This window comes from Periophthalmus magnuspinnatus, chromosome 12, assembly GCF_009829125.3.
Source record: "Periophthalmus magnuspinnatus isolate fPerMag1 chromosome 12, fPerMag1.2.pri, whole genome shotgun sequence".
NCBI classification, from domain to species: domain Eukaryota; kingdom Metazoa; phylum Chordata; class Actinopteri; order Gobiiformes; family Gobiidae; genus Periophthalmus; species Periophthalmus magnuspinnatus.
The window spans coordinates 17,489,280-17,506,632 of record NC_047137.1 but is presented as its reverse complement, the minus strand read 5'-3'; the positions used below and the strand labels follow the sequence as shown (position 1 = coordinate 17,506,632).

General features: G+C 42.0%; 1 protein-coding gene across 1 annotated transcript; it reads right to left on the bottom strand.

Annotated features, from left to right (window-relative positions):
- Positions 1-2,869: 2,869 nt before the first annotated feature.
- Positions 2,870-7,145, bottom strand: LOC117379577 (uncharacterized). Its single transcript, XM_033976293.2, has 7 exons — positions 7,082-7,145; positions 6,972-7,007; positions 6,645-6,902; positions 6,004-6,282; positions 5,661-5,924; positions 4,455-4,709; positions 2,870-3,176 (listed from the first exon to the last, which is right to left on the bottom strand). Exons 1-7 carry the CDS (start codon positions 7,131-7,133, stop codon positions 3,013-3,015), a joined length of 1,308 nt encoding a protein of 435 aa, XP_033832184.2. The 5' UTR covers positions 7,134-7,145; the 3' UTR covers positions 2,870-3,012.
- Positions 7,146-17,353: the final 10,208 nt, after the last annotated feature.

Sequence of the window (17,353 nt, the reverse complement as noted above, 5' to 3'; positions counted from 1 at the left end):
CTTTCCCAACAGGAGTGTTGATTGCCTCGAGAAACTTCACAATGTTCCTCTGGTCCATCCCTTTTTCCATCATCTCACGCAGGAAAGAGATCTCCTTCTCGGTGTCCTGCTCGTATAAGGGAATTTTAACTGCCACAACTTCCCTAGTGTCTTCCTTTTGACACTTTATAACTTGACCGAAGCCTCCTTTGGATACATAATTAATCAGGGTGTAATTTTCCAGTACTTTATCGATCTTGTCAAAGCTCAGGGTGCGTCTATTTCGCTTCATTGTCGCTGTTTAACCTCAAAACAAAAATAGCTGCTTTTGAGTTGTTTTATTGTTGTTCTGTTTCTCTAACGTGAAATGTGTCTGTCGTCTACAGTGTCCAGGCACAAAGTGAGCTGTTCAAAGCTTTGACATCCACTCCTACTTCTTTGTGGACTGATGATGTCATAAAGCACGTCATTCCGGAACTCGCCACATTCACGTCGTCACGGGCAACAGAGGTTTGTTATTTTTTAAAATAATGTGCAGTTTTGCAGTGTTCCTTTTGTCCTCAGAGGTCTGATTAGTACAGTACGGTACCTGCATTATTCTGTCTTGGTTTTCTTTGTAAATATGTGTGTGTGTGTGTGAGTGTATGAGTGTGTGTGCGGAGATAAAGTAATACTAATAATAATCATAAAAGTAAAGATAACGATAACAGGTTTTATTCAAATCAAATCAAATCAAACTTTATTTATATAGCACTTTTCATACAAAAAAAAAAGTAACACAAAGTGCTTTACAAAGCATTAAAATCAGTCCCACCCACCAAACCCACCCAGCCACCCGACAGCCCAACAACCCAACCCCAACACATCAATAATCATAACCAAACAACCCCCCACCCCAACACACACTCCCACCCCCCACCTCAACACATGTTAAAATACCTCAGTTTCATTTAAAATATGTTTAAGTGGAACAGGCTGGATAAAGATGAACCAGATGAGAGAGAGAGCGCCACCAGAGGAACCATCTGCACCAGGAACAGGGTCACCCACAGCCACAGGACACCAGCCCAGGGCCCAGAGAAGAGATGAGGTCAAGACCAAATCTCCAGGGCCCACGAGCCAGGGCCCAGCAGCCACAGCCAACCACAGCTCCTGGTGCAGAGGGCTCCTCAGAGGAAACACTGGCAAATCTAAAATGATTAAAAATAATAAAATAAGTCAAAACTAATAAATAAGTCAATAAATAATAAAATAAATAATCAATAAATAATAAAATAATCAATAAATAATAAAATAAGTCAAAACTAAACAAGTAAATAAAACATAAGTAAAACATAAACACACTAGCCAGCCTAAATAAGACTAAATAAATAGAGAAATAAACTAAAGTGATAAATACTAGTCAAAAGCTCTGCTAAAAAGATGGGTCTTGAGCCTGCTTTTAAAAACCTGAATGTTCTCTGCGGCCCTGAGGTCCTCCGGCAGGCTGTTCCATAGACGGGGGCCATAAAACTGGAAAGAGGCCTCTCCATGCGTGTGTGTCCTGACTTTGGGAATGACTAGGAGCCTGCTGCCGGAGGAGCGCAGGGGCCGCGAGGGTTCATAGGATAAAAGCAGTTCTGTAAGATAAGAAGGCCCAAGACCATTAAGACATTTAAAAACCAGTAAAAGAACTTTAAAATCGATTATTATTGCTGTCATACTCAGTGTTCAATGGTTGGTCAATATTGCTCTATGTTAGTTTTGTGGTCCTAATGGTGGTATTGGTTATTTAGATTTAAATGTAAAATGTGTGTGTGTGTGTGTGTGTCCTGTACAATGCATTAAAAGAGGCGAGGTTTTGGTGAGCCTGCACTCAAGGGGCAGTACCCCCTAGCAACGCGCCCATTCCTTGCTAACCCTAATCTTTTTATGTATTTGTTGTCAATTATTATTATTATTGATTAATAATTAATTTATTATTATTAATAATTGTTATTATTGTGTATGTATGTGTATATATATAATGTGTATATTTAAATTATTATTTAATAGTTCATGTTCTTTATTTTAATATTTAATATGTGTGTTTATATTCATCCATTTATTTATCTCCATCAGAACCACAAATTAATTCAATAAATAAATTAGTTAATGAATAAGGCAATAATAATGACAATAATAATAGTGACAGCAACAAGATCCCGAGGCGTTCCCAGGTCAGCCGAGAGACATAGTACCTCCAGCGTGTCCTGGGTCTTCCCCGGGGCCTCCTCCCGGTGGGACGTGCCCAGAACACCTCCCTGGGGTGGTGGTCCCTCTGTTTAAGAAGGGGGACCAGAGGGTGTGTTCCAAATCCAGGGGAATCACACTCCTCAGTCTTCCCGGTAAGGTCTTTTCCAGGGTACTGGAGAATACATCCAGACAGACCCAGACTCACCTGTGCAGACACAAACTGTTGATATTAAGTTGATCTAAATTGCCTCGTCAGACGAATGTATCACAGCAGCTCTGCACTGCCCATTCATACAAATATACGTGATCCAAGTGCTTTTTAGCCCAGTTCCAAGCACTTTTACTTGCACCGTGAACTGTGTAGATTCGTCCAAGGTTGGCGGTCCAAGCGCTCCGCTCTTGGGGCGAATAGTCTTTTATGTCGACCTAAATAGTGTGAAACAGTGTGGAAATGTGCATTTTCCCCTTGTTTAGATCTAAATAATTTTTCTTTTTATTCTTTTTGGTTGTCCAGTGCTGAAGGTCACAGAAACATACATTTTGTATTGTTCCTTGGTTCTCTCACATGACCGATGGAACTGGAGTGTAGGGAAACTCCAACTAACCCAATAAGCATTCTCCACAACAGGACGAGGTGAATAGTAAAGAGTCACTTACAGAGAGTGTGCAATAGATTTTATTCAGAAAAAATCAAATTCTTGATTAAAGAACACACAATTCAGGTATAAAATGTATGAATAAGGAAATGAGATTAAGTGATACAATACATGTTAAGATATGCCAGGGTATGTTTGGCCGGGGGGCTTTTGGTTCGGGGGGCTATTTGGCGGAGGGCTGTTTGGCCTGGGTACCTTTGACCGGGGTACCTTTGACCGGGGTACCTTTGACCGGGCTGTTTTTGACCAGGGTACCTTTGGCCAGGGTACCTTTTACCGGGGTACCTTTGACCGGGGTGTTTTTGACCGGGGGCGGTTTCCTGGATTCTGCAGCAGAGGACAGACAAGAATTATGATTATTATGAAATAAAGACAATTATTTTCAGATCATAAACTTTTTCTCATCTCAAAATCTGTTAAAAAAACCCACACACTTTAACCGTTAGCTTCGGCTACGTTCTTTTTTTAAAATGAATGAATCAATAATCGAGCCACACAAGCTTATAACACATTCATGAAATCACATTTGACCAGTAAATAAAACATATTATTACAGTATTATTATAAAGCCAAAGTGCCTTGTTGGATTTGCTTCAATGAGTCTCTCAGGGATGACAGTTCATTAAGAAAAATATTAAGGTTTGGTGTTACCAAATTTACATTTGTGAGTGGAAAAAAATTCAAATTTGACTTTATAATTAAAAGAGTGAATATTCAAATTGTTGCTTTCCACTCAAGAGCAGAAATTATCCCAAAAGATTTTCGAAAAGATACAGAAAAAAAGAGATGTTCTTCTGTTTCAGTGTACAAAGATCACATCCGCTCTGGTTAAGCTCACGTGGTACGACATGAACAAGCCTGTGAGCGATGTGAATCATTTTATAATTTGTACTTTATTTATTATTCCCTTGCCTATGTTATTATTATCATTATTATTATTAATAATAATACTTTGCCTAAAAACGGCAGATTTGAGATTGGTCGGTAACTGTTCAACTTTGTGGCATCAAGACTGCTCTTCTTTAGGAGAGGCTGGATAACTGCAGTTTTCAAAGCTCTTGGGAATGTTCCAGATTGAAATGACGTGTTAACTATGCAAACGAGGGGTGCAAACTGTTGAGTTTAGAGATTTAGTGGGTAACACAGTGGGAGGCATGGAGATGAACTCGATCTCTTGGACAGTTTTGTCAGTTACAGGTGCAGAGTGAGTCAGCTCTCAGTGTCTTGGTGGTGCTGGGTTGTTTTTTGCTTTGCAATAGTGAGGAGTTTTTTGCCATGTAATGTAAGATTTGAGCTGTAGAGAGTAAAATAAATGACTCCTGTGGCTAATTATCAGTTAATTCTATCATTTATTTGTTGCAGCTCAGGCTTTTAATGATCCTGTCTATTTAAAAAATGGTTCCATGTTTTTATCGTGTTTTGTGATAGTGGCATAAACATGTCTGTGTCCCTCAGTCGTCCAGGTCTGATCCATAGAAAAAGAAAAATTCAAATCTGTCACTGGAGCGATGAATACGAGGACTGCTCATTCACAGTCACATTTTTGTTTATATTCAACATTAACTTTGTAAAGTTGTGTCATAACTGTGCTCTGTGACTCTTTACCTCTGATGCTGATTGGCTCACTGAAGTCTGTGTGGTGGACTGGGCTGTCTCTCCCTCCTCTGCACCAATAGCGCCCTCTCTCAGTGATGTTCAGCACTGCCTCCTCTGTGGTCTGCAGCAGAGTATCCTGTGTGTCCTTGTACCAGTAATACTTCCATCCAGATGAACAGGGGGTGACGGAGCACCTCAGTGTCACTATGCCCCCTGCTGGTAAAAAGCTGGTACTTGCTTTCACCCTGGCCTTGGGGTTGATTGCTGATAAAAAAAAAAGTACATAAGTTATTTAAATTTTAACAAATATATTTTAAAAATACATAAATGCTCTTTTACCTTATAATAATGCCACAATAATTTTTACTGAGTCCTTCTAATCCTACAGATTAGAAGACCCTGCACATCCTCACCAACCATATTTAGAAGAGGTCATAGGTCTTGCAGGTTGCTAAGGTCTAATACGTCATGCTACATAGCATTTTGTTTAAATAAAACGACTATTCCCTTCATTGTGTGCCACACATTTAATGTAATAACTAATAATTTCAGAAAAAAACAAGCCTACAACTTCTGCATTTTTCACCTTTGGTCCTGCACTGGAGGTTTGACTCACTCCCTGTAAACTTTCCAAAGACTCCTCCTAAACTGTGCCCTTGTTCCTAAACTGCACTTTCTTTGTGGCGACGCTTTGAATCCCATTTATTTCAATTCAGAATTTGAGAAACGTTTTGCTGCTAAAATATGATAAAAAGTTGATTTGTTTAAAATGTTCAAGTGACCCACAAGTCAACTATGTAACAACAGTTTGAGAGGCTTTAAAATGTCTTTGTCGTACACATGGAACTTATTTGCTGTTAAGATCGGCCCCATGAAAATGACACACCCACGATGACGATGGCGTCGTCCACGGCAACGTCCGGATTCACCGGGCGCGAGCAGAGAGACATACACACCTGCATTAGCGTGTTGCTTGCTAGCGTTTGTTGTGTTTGTGCACATGGAGCCTAATGGAAACGCACATGAATGAAAAGGTTTGAACATTTATAGAACCAGTTTGTCGACACTTTTTCACTTTTTGTTTTCGTAGCTGGAGCAGTTTTTGGCCTTGCTCCACTCACACAGGTATAAGGTGTAAGATAAAAGGTTTGTGGTTGTATAAATTGATTTGTATGTATGAGAACACTCTTTTGGACAGTACGACATGTGACTTACCTGTAAATGTGACCGGTGGACTCCACTCTGTAAACGTGTATGGGCTCAGTGTCCATCTGCACCGGTATTCTCCAGAATGAGCCTCTGAAGCGTTACTGATTACAAACTTGTTCTTTCCTGTTAAATGGATCTGACTGGTGGTTTTCCATTCAAACCAGGTGAGAGTATACCTATACTCATCTGACGTCATTTCACATGACATTCTGATGGTCTCTCCAGGACAAAACTCTGGGTTTTTGACTTTTATTGTGGCCTTCTCTGGCACTGTGGAAGAAACGCAAAAATTACACAGGACAGTTTACACCAAAACATTCATTAAACAGCATTTGACTTCTCCACTCACGTATATACTTTATGTAGACTGCATTACTGTCTTCAGTATAGATTTTATCATCTGCTGTGTAACCAAAGATAAAGCCTCTGCACATGTATTTTGCAGCCTCAGGTGGAGTGATGGTTTGAGCACCTGTGTACACGTGCAAATAATCTGATCCATGTATTTCCCATTCATAATTCCAGTCATTATCAGAGTCACTGACAGAGCAGGTCAGACTAGGAAATGTACGCGTCCCTCGCAGCACAGTGTGTCCATCAGCGGTCAGCTCGGCCCGTGGTCTGTCCGCTGTTGGGTTCAGAGGTTCAGTCAGACACATACAAGACACCGGGATTTAAGCCACGTGGACACAGTTTGTGTCAAAACCCAAGTCATCATGACCTTGATAATAATATTATCACACGACTATTATCTATTTCTTTTGCCATGGAACCACCAATCAAGGCCCACAGCGCCTTCATCATAAGAAAGATACAGGCTGTAGTCAGAGATAGGACTGTTTTGGGTTTGCACGAACTCTACCACTAAGTGACTGGGAGCAGTTATCAAAATGAACACACAACATTATACAAGTGACTAATGCACTGGAAATGATCATCTTAAGTTTCAATTCTGCTTCACACATTTGGTATTAGGGTTAAAATTCTTACCAGACACAGAAATAGAGATCACATTACTGTCTTTGGTCTCATGTGTGAAGTCAAGTGACTGAGCAGTGCACTGGTAATCCCCACTCATGTCCACGGTCAGGTCCGACAGGATCAAAGGGGTAAAATAGCCCCACTGTACAAAGTGACCATTCCTCTTTAGAGTGGTGTTCCAGTGCTGACCATCTACATCACAGCGAAATTCAATCGTCTCTCCAGAGTAAAAATGAGATCGGTTGGGGTAAATCAACAGCTCAGCATCTAAAAGGCAAAGAGGATAAACAGTTTTACACAGTTCAAATATGTGTATACAAAGAAAATGAGATTTACCTTCTGCCTGCACCGAGACACACAACGTGGTCATCACTAAAGTCCAAACATGTTATTAATTAAAGCAGTTTTTATGTCGTATATCATGTTTTCAAAGGCATCAAACTCACCAGTTAAGTGCAAATAAGTCAAAATGAACACACTAATTAAAGTCCGCCCCATGTTCACAAGAGACAGGATCCACGGCAACTGAAGCAGGCAGAGCTTCTTCAGGGGCTTTTATGAGGAAATGATGACACTGAAGCGAGGAGTTTCTGTACGCGATATAAAAAGACACATACACTTTTATTTCTCGCTGTCTGACATGAAATCAGACTAAATCTTTCCTTTTTTGGGTCCATAAGGATTATCAAAATTATTTCTATTTGCTAAATGTCAAAATAATAAGACAAGGTTTTTTTTTTATAACATTTTTCATGACGTTTTTCAAAGTCTTTACATACATTTCATTAGTATTTGGTACTGTAACCCGGGTGAAAATTGCGGATTCCCTGGTATATCAGTTCCCTCTCTCCCTCTCTCTCATTCCCCTCCGCTGCGTAAATTTCACATGCCGCTCACGTGACTTGTTGTGGCCAATCAGCGCCCATATTAGCCGCAGCTCCACACACCTGGCAGGTGCGAGGCGCGAGGAGCATGTGACGCCGGTAGGTTTAAAGTTGCCATATACGTTCATTTTGTCATAAAAACTCTCCAACTTCGTCAAACTTACTCTTCAACCAGAGGTACCGACCATCGAGGAAATGCCACGTCAGGGATGAGATTCGATTACATAATATAAAGGGGAATTGGTGAGTCCGTTTGTTTGCTAGCGTTAGCCTAACCCGCTCCATTCATTTCTAATGAGCGGTTAGCATTGGGCTTTAACCCCTGTTTACTCCAAAGGTTTTAAGCAAATATTATGAAACTTGCATTACAATTTTTGCCAGTACATTATGACATAATCACAGTTATTAACATCATGTGTTTGATTTATATAAAGTAACGCTAATTGTCCGAATACACAAATGCGCACTTTCTATGCACATAATTAATGTTGCCTCCATATTGTATATTGTATTTATTAGGATTATTGACTGATACAGTTAAATATTGTGACAGATTAAGGTTTTAGCAATTGCTACTTATTTTTACTGAAATTCAGATGATTGTGTCACATTGAATTGAACTGTATTGACTGAGGCCGTGGTCTCATGTTCACACAGGCCAGGTTCTCATTCCCAGATGGCGAGCTACAGACTAACCCACGAACCTAGATCGGGAAACTTGTGCAACAAGTGAACTGCACCTGCTCTGGTCGGGCCGGTAGGAGGCTTATAGCCAGTCTCTTTTGCCTCGCAACCTTACTTTACCCCAACTCTACCTCCACTCCGCCCCTACTCTACCTCTCATCGTTAGGTCAAATTGACCCAGCCACAATCTACCTCCAACACTTTATAAAATGACTGTTTGAACTTCTGCTGCTTGCAGTATATAGACTGAGGGGGGGTTGTGGGCATTTGAACTATCACTGGATGAACTTTATTATTGGATTTCACTGATCAATTTGATTTGTTATTTGTGTATGGCCATTGTTTGTCTATTGTGTTTCTATTGTGTTACATGTTTTTTAATACATGGTACCAACTGCAGCATACTGTCTCTGTCACTCTCTCCTTGAGCCGAATCCCTAGTCTTCTGATCCTAGCCCAAGGTATTAGCACTATAACTCGGGTCTTTACCCCATATACCTGTTACAGTACCATTGCCTTTAAACTGTGTGACTTGGGTCAGATGTTTTGGATTTCCTTCCACAAGCTTCTCACAATAGTTGGCAGGAATTTTGTCCCATTTGTCCAGACAGAACTGGTGTAACTGAGTTTGTAGCTTTTCAGGTCAAATAAGTGTTTGAACAACCTGTGATTCTGCAAGTTCTCCCACTTAGAAAGGAGAACCAAGGAGTAAGAAACATATCAAGGTTCTGGAGTGGCCAGTCTCCAGACCAATAGAAAATCTTTGGAGGAAGCTCAAACTCTGTGTTTCTCAGCAACAGCCCAGAAACCTGACTGATCTAGAGAAGATCTGTGTGGAGGAGCAGTGTGTGCAAACCTGGAGAAAAACTACAGCAAACGTTTGACCTCTGTAAATGCAAACAAAGGCGACTGTACCAAATATTAACAATGCTTTTCTCAGGTGTTCAAATACTTATTTGCAGCAATAACATACAAATAAATTATTTTTAAAAATCATACAATGTGATTTCCATATGTGTTTTTTAGATTTTGTCTCTCACAGTGGACATGCACCTGAGATGAACATTTCAGACCCTCCACGATTTATAAGAGGGAGAACTTACAAAATCACAGGGTGTTCAAATACTTACTTGCCTCACTGTATGTTTATTTTGTTGTTGTTTTTTTTTCTCACTGAATAAACTTCTGGTCTCAGCTGTACAAGTGGCAGAGCAATTACCAACTGGATATTAAAATAAAAAAATAAATACAACAGGTGAGATGTAACAGTTTATTGAAATACTGTAGTGAGTCTGAGTGTCTGAGGTAAAGGGGGGACAGGTCCAGAGGCTGTGGACGGCAAAGGTGAAGACTCAGCCTCCCAAGGTCCAGAGCTTTGATTTGACTGTGGGAGTGAGGAGCCGACTCATCAGAGGCTCAGAAGGAGAGAGTGTGAGGAGGAAGGAGGTAGATGCATTAAAATACTTCCAGTGTTATGGTTTTATGGTTTTAATAAATCTTTGGACCAGCTCAAAGCATTCATTACAAAACAATAATTTACACTAATGTTTCCACCTCAACTCTATTTCAAAGATCAAATAATAATAAAAATAGGTTTCAGATGAGATCACAACATTCTATAGACCAATATTATTTAATACAAATAAAATTAATATTGTTGAAATGAAAATGTCTGTATTAATTTGTGAGTCTTGGGTTTAGTCACTTATAGAGATGATCAGGTTCAACATTTATAAATTTGATGTTTGGTTATTTCATGTCAAAGTACAATGTAATCGACAGGAAAATCTGTCCCTTTGCCCCATGAGAATGACCTCATCACATTCTAGAGGCTATAAATGATCTATTTCTCTTCACTTCCTTTTCACACTGACATATTTCACATTTTTTAAAAAAAGGAAATGAAACTTCCTGTAACAGCCCAGCAGAGTTTGAGCTTTCTAATAATTTATCTTACACGCACACTATGTAAAAATGATGAAAATAACTCTGTTGTGGAAATTATAATAGTAAAAACCTCCATCCATCCATTTTCTTCCACCTATCCAGGGCCGGGTCACAGGGGCAGTAGTCTAAGCAGGGACTCCCAGATTTCCTTCACCACAGACACGTCCTCCAGCTCCTCCGGTGGGACCCCAAGGCGTTCCCAGGCCAGAGAGACATAGTCTGCTCCTGGTGGGACATGGTCAGAATACCTCTCTAGAGAGGCATCCAGGAGGCATCCTGAACAGATGCTCGAGTCACCTCAGCTGACTCCGCTCAACATGGAGGAGCAGTGGCTCTACTCCGAGCTCCTCCTGTGTGACCAAACTCCTCACCCTATCCCTAAGGGTGCGCCTGGCCACCCTACGGAGGAAACCCATTTCGGCCGCCTGTATCCGTGATCTTGTCCTTTCAGTCATTACCCAGAGCTCATGACTGTAGGTGAGGGGAGGAAGGTAGATTGACCGGTAAATCGAGAATTTTGCCTTTTGACTCAGGTCCTTCATTACCACAACGGACCGATACAGCGACCGCATCACTGCGCTGATGCTGCACCCATCCGTCTGTCAATCTCACGCTCCATCCTTCACTCACTCGTGAACAAGACCCCGAGATACTTGAACTCCTCCACTTGGGGCAGAGACTCACCACCCGGAGAGGCCAAGCCACCTTTTCCCAGTCGAGAACCATGGCCTCGGATTTGGAGGAGCTGATTCTCATCCCAGCTGCTTCACATTTGGCTGCAAACCGCCCCATGACCGCACGAGCTGCAGCACGCTTGGCCTGCCGGTACTCATCAGTTCCCTTAGGAGTCACACGAGCCAACAGGACTCAACAGGACTCCTTCTTCAGCCTGACGGCATCCCTTACTTCTGGTGTCCACCACCGGTTTCGGAAGTTGTCGCTATGACAAGCTCCGCAGACCTTATGACCACAGCTACGAGCAGCTGCATCGACAATAGAGGTGGAGAACATGGTCCACTTGGAGTCCATGTCACCAACCTCCCCTGGGATCAGGAAGAAGCTCTCCCAGAGGTGCAAGTTGAAGACCCCCTTGACAGAGGGAGGCCAGACCCTTACGATACACTTGGGCCTGCCAGGTCTGTCTGGCTTCTTCCTCTGCCAGCGGATCCAACTCACCACCAGGTGGTGATCAGTTGACAGCTCAGCCCCTCTCTTCACCCGAGTGTCCAAGACATGCAGCCGGAGGTCAGGTGACACGACAGCGAAGTTGATCATCGACCTCAGACCCAGGGTGTCCTGGTGCCACATGCACTGATGGATGCCCTTGTGCTTGAACATGGTGTTCGTTATGGACAAACTGTGACTAGCACAGTCCAATTACAGCTCTCAGGGATGGAACCCGCCATGTATGGTCAGGAGCTTTCATGTCTTAACGTCTGTGGTCTGTATTTCTTCCTTTGGCCAGCTCATGATTCCTGCTGAGTATCTAATTACAGGGCATAGCTGTTTATTGCCTGGGTCTTTTTCTTGCCATTGAGCTGACTCCTTAGGACTCGCCTTACTCGTTGGAGGTATTTGGCTGACGCTGATTCTGCACCGTTGTCATTTGCTTGTGGGATACCAAGGTACTGTCCTCAGTGTCTGCTATTGTTCCTTCTGGAAGGAAGACCCCTTCTGTGTGGACTACCTTCCCTCTCTTTGTCAGCATTTAAATATAAAATATTAACAAAAACAATTATTAACTTTTTTCTTCTAGCAAAAACATTGAATGAGTTCAGACTTTGACTGACAGTGTAAATGCTGAAGAAAAACACAAACATAACAGTGATGTTTTAATATGAAAATATTAAATATAAATATATTTTGGAGACAAACCCAAAAAAGAGGAATATTTTGAACAAACCCTGAAATTGTGTTTGTTTCTGAGAATGTGTCAAAACTTTAATGCTATTAACAGACTTCTTCTTTCTGTTATTGTGGAGAGATCAGCCAAACCATCTGTGTGACTTTAGTTTCACACATTTAGTGGAGAAGTTACAAGGGTATAAAGTTTTATTTATTCTTTCAAATGGTTGTTATTTTTCCACACGTTTTCATTTTGTCTCTTCATCATCTGCAAAAGTTTAATTTAAAAACATAAAATATCACACATATTTGAAATTTTGTTTTCTAAAATGTTACAAAATTTCACACAAAATTCCATCCAAGTCAATCAGACCCATGTCATGTTTTGCTCTGTGTTGCCATGGCGATGCACCAAATTGGCCATGTTATCCCAATGGGAGTGATCCCAAAATTTCCCTTTCATGACAAAAATATTACTATGATAGAATAATGTGAAATTTGGCACAATAACTCTTCATGTCATCCTGATCAAAAAAGCCAAATGGACTCATGTCATATTTTTCACTGGGTTGCCATGGCGATGCACGAAAGAGTTATCTTAATGGGAAAATTTCTTCATATTCATAAATTTCAAATACAAAAACAACTTATTAGCTTCATTGAAGAACGTGAAATTTGGCAGAGTGACTCTTCACGTTGTTCCCCTCAAAAAGTCTGAGGGGCCAAGTGTTTATTATTATTTAGATGTTCTTTGGTGCTGGTCCATGGAGAGACTTGTTTTAGAGGCAGAGCTGCTTTAAAGTCACTGAGCCACAGGAGCCACAGGAGCCACAGGACACATGTGTGAAGTACTTCCTGGTTCTAGTCCTGATCCGAGCAGCAGTGTTCTGGATGTTCTGTTCTGTCTTCAGGCTTGTTTGTAGAGTCCAGTGAGCAGGACGTTACAGTCGTCTGACCTACTGGACACAAACGCAGGATAAGTCTCTCTAAGTCTGGTTTATGACAGTTTACCTTTGATTTTTGACATGTTTTTAGATGTAAAAAGCTGCAGATGTTATTGATTTGATGTGGTTGTTAAAGTTCAAGTCTGACTCCATTATTACCTCTTGATTTCTGGCCTGATTTGAAGGTTTTAGAGAGAGAGACTGGAGGTGACACTGACACTTTCTCTGTTTTTTGAGTCTGGTCTGAGTTTATCTGGAGAAAGTTGTTTTTTCCTCCACACACTGATCTGTTGATGCAGTGAGTGAATCCACTGGTCCAGATTCACCTGTTGCAGTGAGACATAGATCTGACTCGTCTGCAGAGTTGTGTGTGACACATTATTGTTGTGTATTAACTGGACTAACTGCAGCATGTAGAGGCTGAACAACAGGGGTCCTAGGATTGACCCCTGGGGTACCCCACAGGTCAGGGACATTTTATCTGAGACACATTTTACAATTTCAACAAAGTCCTCCCTGTTTTCCAGATAGGACTTGAACCAGTTTATCGAGAACATTTTTTTGCTCCTCTACCACCAAGAGAGTCAAAATAAAAAAAATTAAAACACAACCAAATGTGAACAATGGATGAAGCTCAGACTCCTGTGTATCTGCCCCTCTGTCTCTGTATCTGCCCCTCTGTATTTGCTCCTCTGTATCTGCCCCTCTGTATTTGCCCCTCTGTATTTGCCCCTCTGTCTCTGTATTTGCCCCTCTGTATTTGCCCCTCTGTCTCTGTATTTGCCCCTCTGTATTTGCCCCTCTGTCTCTGTATTTGCCCCTCTGTATTTGCCCCTCTGTCTCTGTATTTGCCCCTCTGTTTTTGCCCCTCTGTATTTGCCCCTCTGTATTTGCCCCTCTGTCTCTGTATTTGCCCCTCTGTATTTGCCCCTCTGTCTCTGTATTTGCCCCTCTGTATTTGCCCCTCTGTATTTGCCCCTCTGTTTTTGCCCCTCTGTATTTGCCCCTCTGTATTTGCCCCTCTGTATTTGCTCCTCTGTATTTGCCCCTCTGTCTCTGTATTTGCCCCTCTGTATTTGCCCCTCTGTATGTGCCCCTCTGTATTTGCCCCTCTGTATGTGCCCCTCTGTATTTGCCCCTCTGTATTTGCCCCGCTGTATGTGCCCCTCTGTATGTGCCCCTCTGTATTTGCCCCTCTGTATTTGCCCCTCTGTCTCTGTATTTGCCCCTCTGTATTTGCCCCTCTGTATTTGCCCCTCTGTATTTGCCCCTCTGTCTTTGCCCCTCTGTCTTTGCCCCTCTGTCTTTGCCCCTCTGTATCTGCCCCTCTGTATCTGCCCCTCTGTATCTGCCCCTCTGTATCTGCCCCTCTGTATTTGCCCCTCTGTATGTGCCCCTCTGTATTTGCCCCTCTGTATTTGCCCCTCTGTATTTGCTCCTCTGTATTTGCCCCTCTGTCTCTGTATTTGCCCCTCTGTATGTGCCCCTCTGTATTTGCCCCTCTGTATTTGCCCCTCTGTATTTGCCCCTCTGTCTCTGTATTTGCTCCTCTGTATTTGCCCCTCTGTATTTGCCCCGCTGTATGTGCCCCTCTGTATTTGCCCCTCTGTATTTGCCCCTCTGTCTCTGTATTTGCTCCTCTGTATTTGCCCCTCTGTATTTGCCCCTCTGTATTTGCCCCGCTGTATGTGCCCCTCTGTATGTGCCCCTCTGTATTTGCCCCTCTGTATGTGCCCCTCTGTATTTGCCCCTTTGTCTCTGTATTTGCCCCTCTGTATTTGCCCCTCTGTCTTTGCCCCTCTGTATTTGCCCCTCTGAATTTGCCCCTCTGTATTTGCCCCTCTGTAAGTGCCCCTCTGTATTTGCCCCTTTGTCTCTGTATTTGCCCCTCTGTATTTGCCCCTCTGTCTTTGCCCCTCTGTATTTGCCCCTCTATGTGCCCCTCTGTATTTGCCCCTCTGTATTTGCCCCTCTGTCTCTGTATTTGCCCCTCTGTATGTGCCCCTCTGTATTTGCCCCTCTGTATTTGCCCCTCTGTATGTGCCCCTCTGTATGTGCCCCTCTGTATTTGCCCGTCTGTATTTGCCCCTCTGTATTTGCCCCTCTGTATGTGCCCCTCTGTATTTGCCCCTCTGTATGTGCCCCTCTGTATGTGCCCCTCTGTATTTGCCCGTCTGTATTTGCCCCTCTGTATTTGCCCCTCTGTATGTGCCCCTCTGTATTTGCCCCTCTGTATTTGCCCCTCTGTCTCTGTATTTGCCTCTCTGTATTTGCCCCTTTGTATTTGCCCCTCTGTATTTGCCCCTCTGTCTCTGTATTTGCCCCTCTGTCTCTGTATTTGCCCCTCTGTTTTTGCCCCTTTGTATTTGCCCCTCTGTATTTGCCCCTCTGTCTCTGTATTTGCCCCTCTGTCTCTGTATTTGCCCCTCTGTTTTTGCCCCTCTGTTTTTGCCCCTCTGTATTTGCCCCTCTGTATTTGCCCCTCTGTCTCTGTATTTGCCGCTCTGTATTTGCCCCTCTGTATTTCCCCTCTGTATTTGCCCCTCTGTATTTGCCCCTCTGTCTCTGTATTTGCCTCTCTGTATTTGCCCCTCTGTATTAGCCCCTCTGTATTAGCCCCTCTGTATTTGCCCCTCTGTATTTGCCCCTCTGTATTTGCCCCTTCTTTGCCCCTCTGTCTTTGCCCCTCTGTATTAGCCCCTCTGTATTTGCCCCTCTGTCTTTGCCCCTCTGTCTTTGCCCCTCTGTATTTGCCCCTCTGTATTTGCCCCTCTGTCTTTGCCCCTCTGTATTTGCCCCTCTGTCTTTGCCCCTCTGTCTTTGCCCCTCTGTATTTGCCCCTCTGTCTTTGCCCCTCTGTATTTGCCCCTCTGTCTTTGCCCCTCTGTCTTTGCCCCTCTGTATTAGCCCCTCTGTATTTGCCCCTCTGTATTTGCCCCTCTGTATTTGCCCCTCTGTATTTGCCCCTCTGTGTACTTGTACTCGTCTGTGATGATGTAATTCCATTACCGTCCTGGACTGGGCCGGGGGCGCTGTGTTTGCTCCTTTTGTGTTTTCTCCTTTTTTCTTCATGGGACAAAAATGTACTTAAGTAAAAGTAACATTACGTGAAAATAATATTACTCAAGTCGAAGTGCAAAGTAGAGCAGAAAATACACAAGTAAAAAATGATTTGGGAAAACTACTACTACTACTACTACTACTACTACTACTACTACTACTACTACAAACAAGAGTGACTTAAGGAGTAAATGTTGAGACGTAACCACAAAAGTACTCTGAACAAAAGTACTCTGACACAAAAGTACTCTGAACAAAAGTACTCTGACACAAAAGTACTCTGAACAAAAGTACTCTGACACAAAAGTACTCTGAACAAAAGTACACTGATACAAAAGTACTCTGAAACAAAAGTACTCCACAACAAAAGTACTCCACAACAAAAGTACTCCACAACAAAAGTACCCCGAAACAAAGGTACGCTGAAACAAAAGTACTCCACAACAAAAGTACTCTGAAACAAAAGTACTCTGAACAAAAGTACTCTGCAACAAAAGTACTCTGAAACAAAAGTACTCTGAAACAAAAGTACTCTGAAACCAAAGTACTCTGAAACCAAAGTACTCTGAAACAAAAGTACTCTGAACAAAAGTACTCTGAAACAAAAGTACACTGACACAAAAGTACTATGAAACAAAAGTACTCTGAAACAAAAGTACTCTGAAACAAAAGTACTCTGAAACAAAAGTACTCTGACACAAAAGTGCTCTGAAACAAAAGTACTCTGAAACAAAAGTACTCTGAACAAAAGTACTCTGAACAAAAGTACTCTGAACAAAAGTATTCTGAAACAAAAGTACTCTGAAACAAAAGTACCCCACAACAAAAGTACCCTGAAACAAAAGTACTCTGAAACAAAAGTACTCTGAAACAAAAGTACCCCACAACAAAAGTACTCTGAACAAAAGTACTCTGAAACAAAAGTACTCTGAACAAAAGTACTCTGAACAAAAGTACTCTGAACAAAAGTACTCTGAAACAAAAGTACTCTGAAACAAAAGTACTCTGAAACAAAAGTACTCTGACACAAAAGTGCTCTGAAACAAAAGTACTCTGAAACAAAAGTACTCTGAAACAAAAGTACTCTGAACAAAAGTACTCTGAACAAAAGTATTCTGAAACAAAAGTACTCTGAAACAAAAGTACTCTGAAACAAAAGTACTCTGAACAAAAGTACTCTGAAACAAAAGTACTCTGAACAAAAGTACTCTGAAACAAAAGTACTCTGAACAAAAGTACTCTGAAACAAAAGTACCCCACAACAAAAGTACCCTGAAACAAAAGTACTCTGAAACAAAAGTACTCTGAACAAAAGTACTCTGAAACAAAAGTACTCTGAACAAAAGTACTCTGA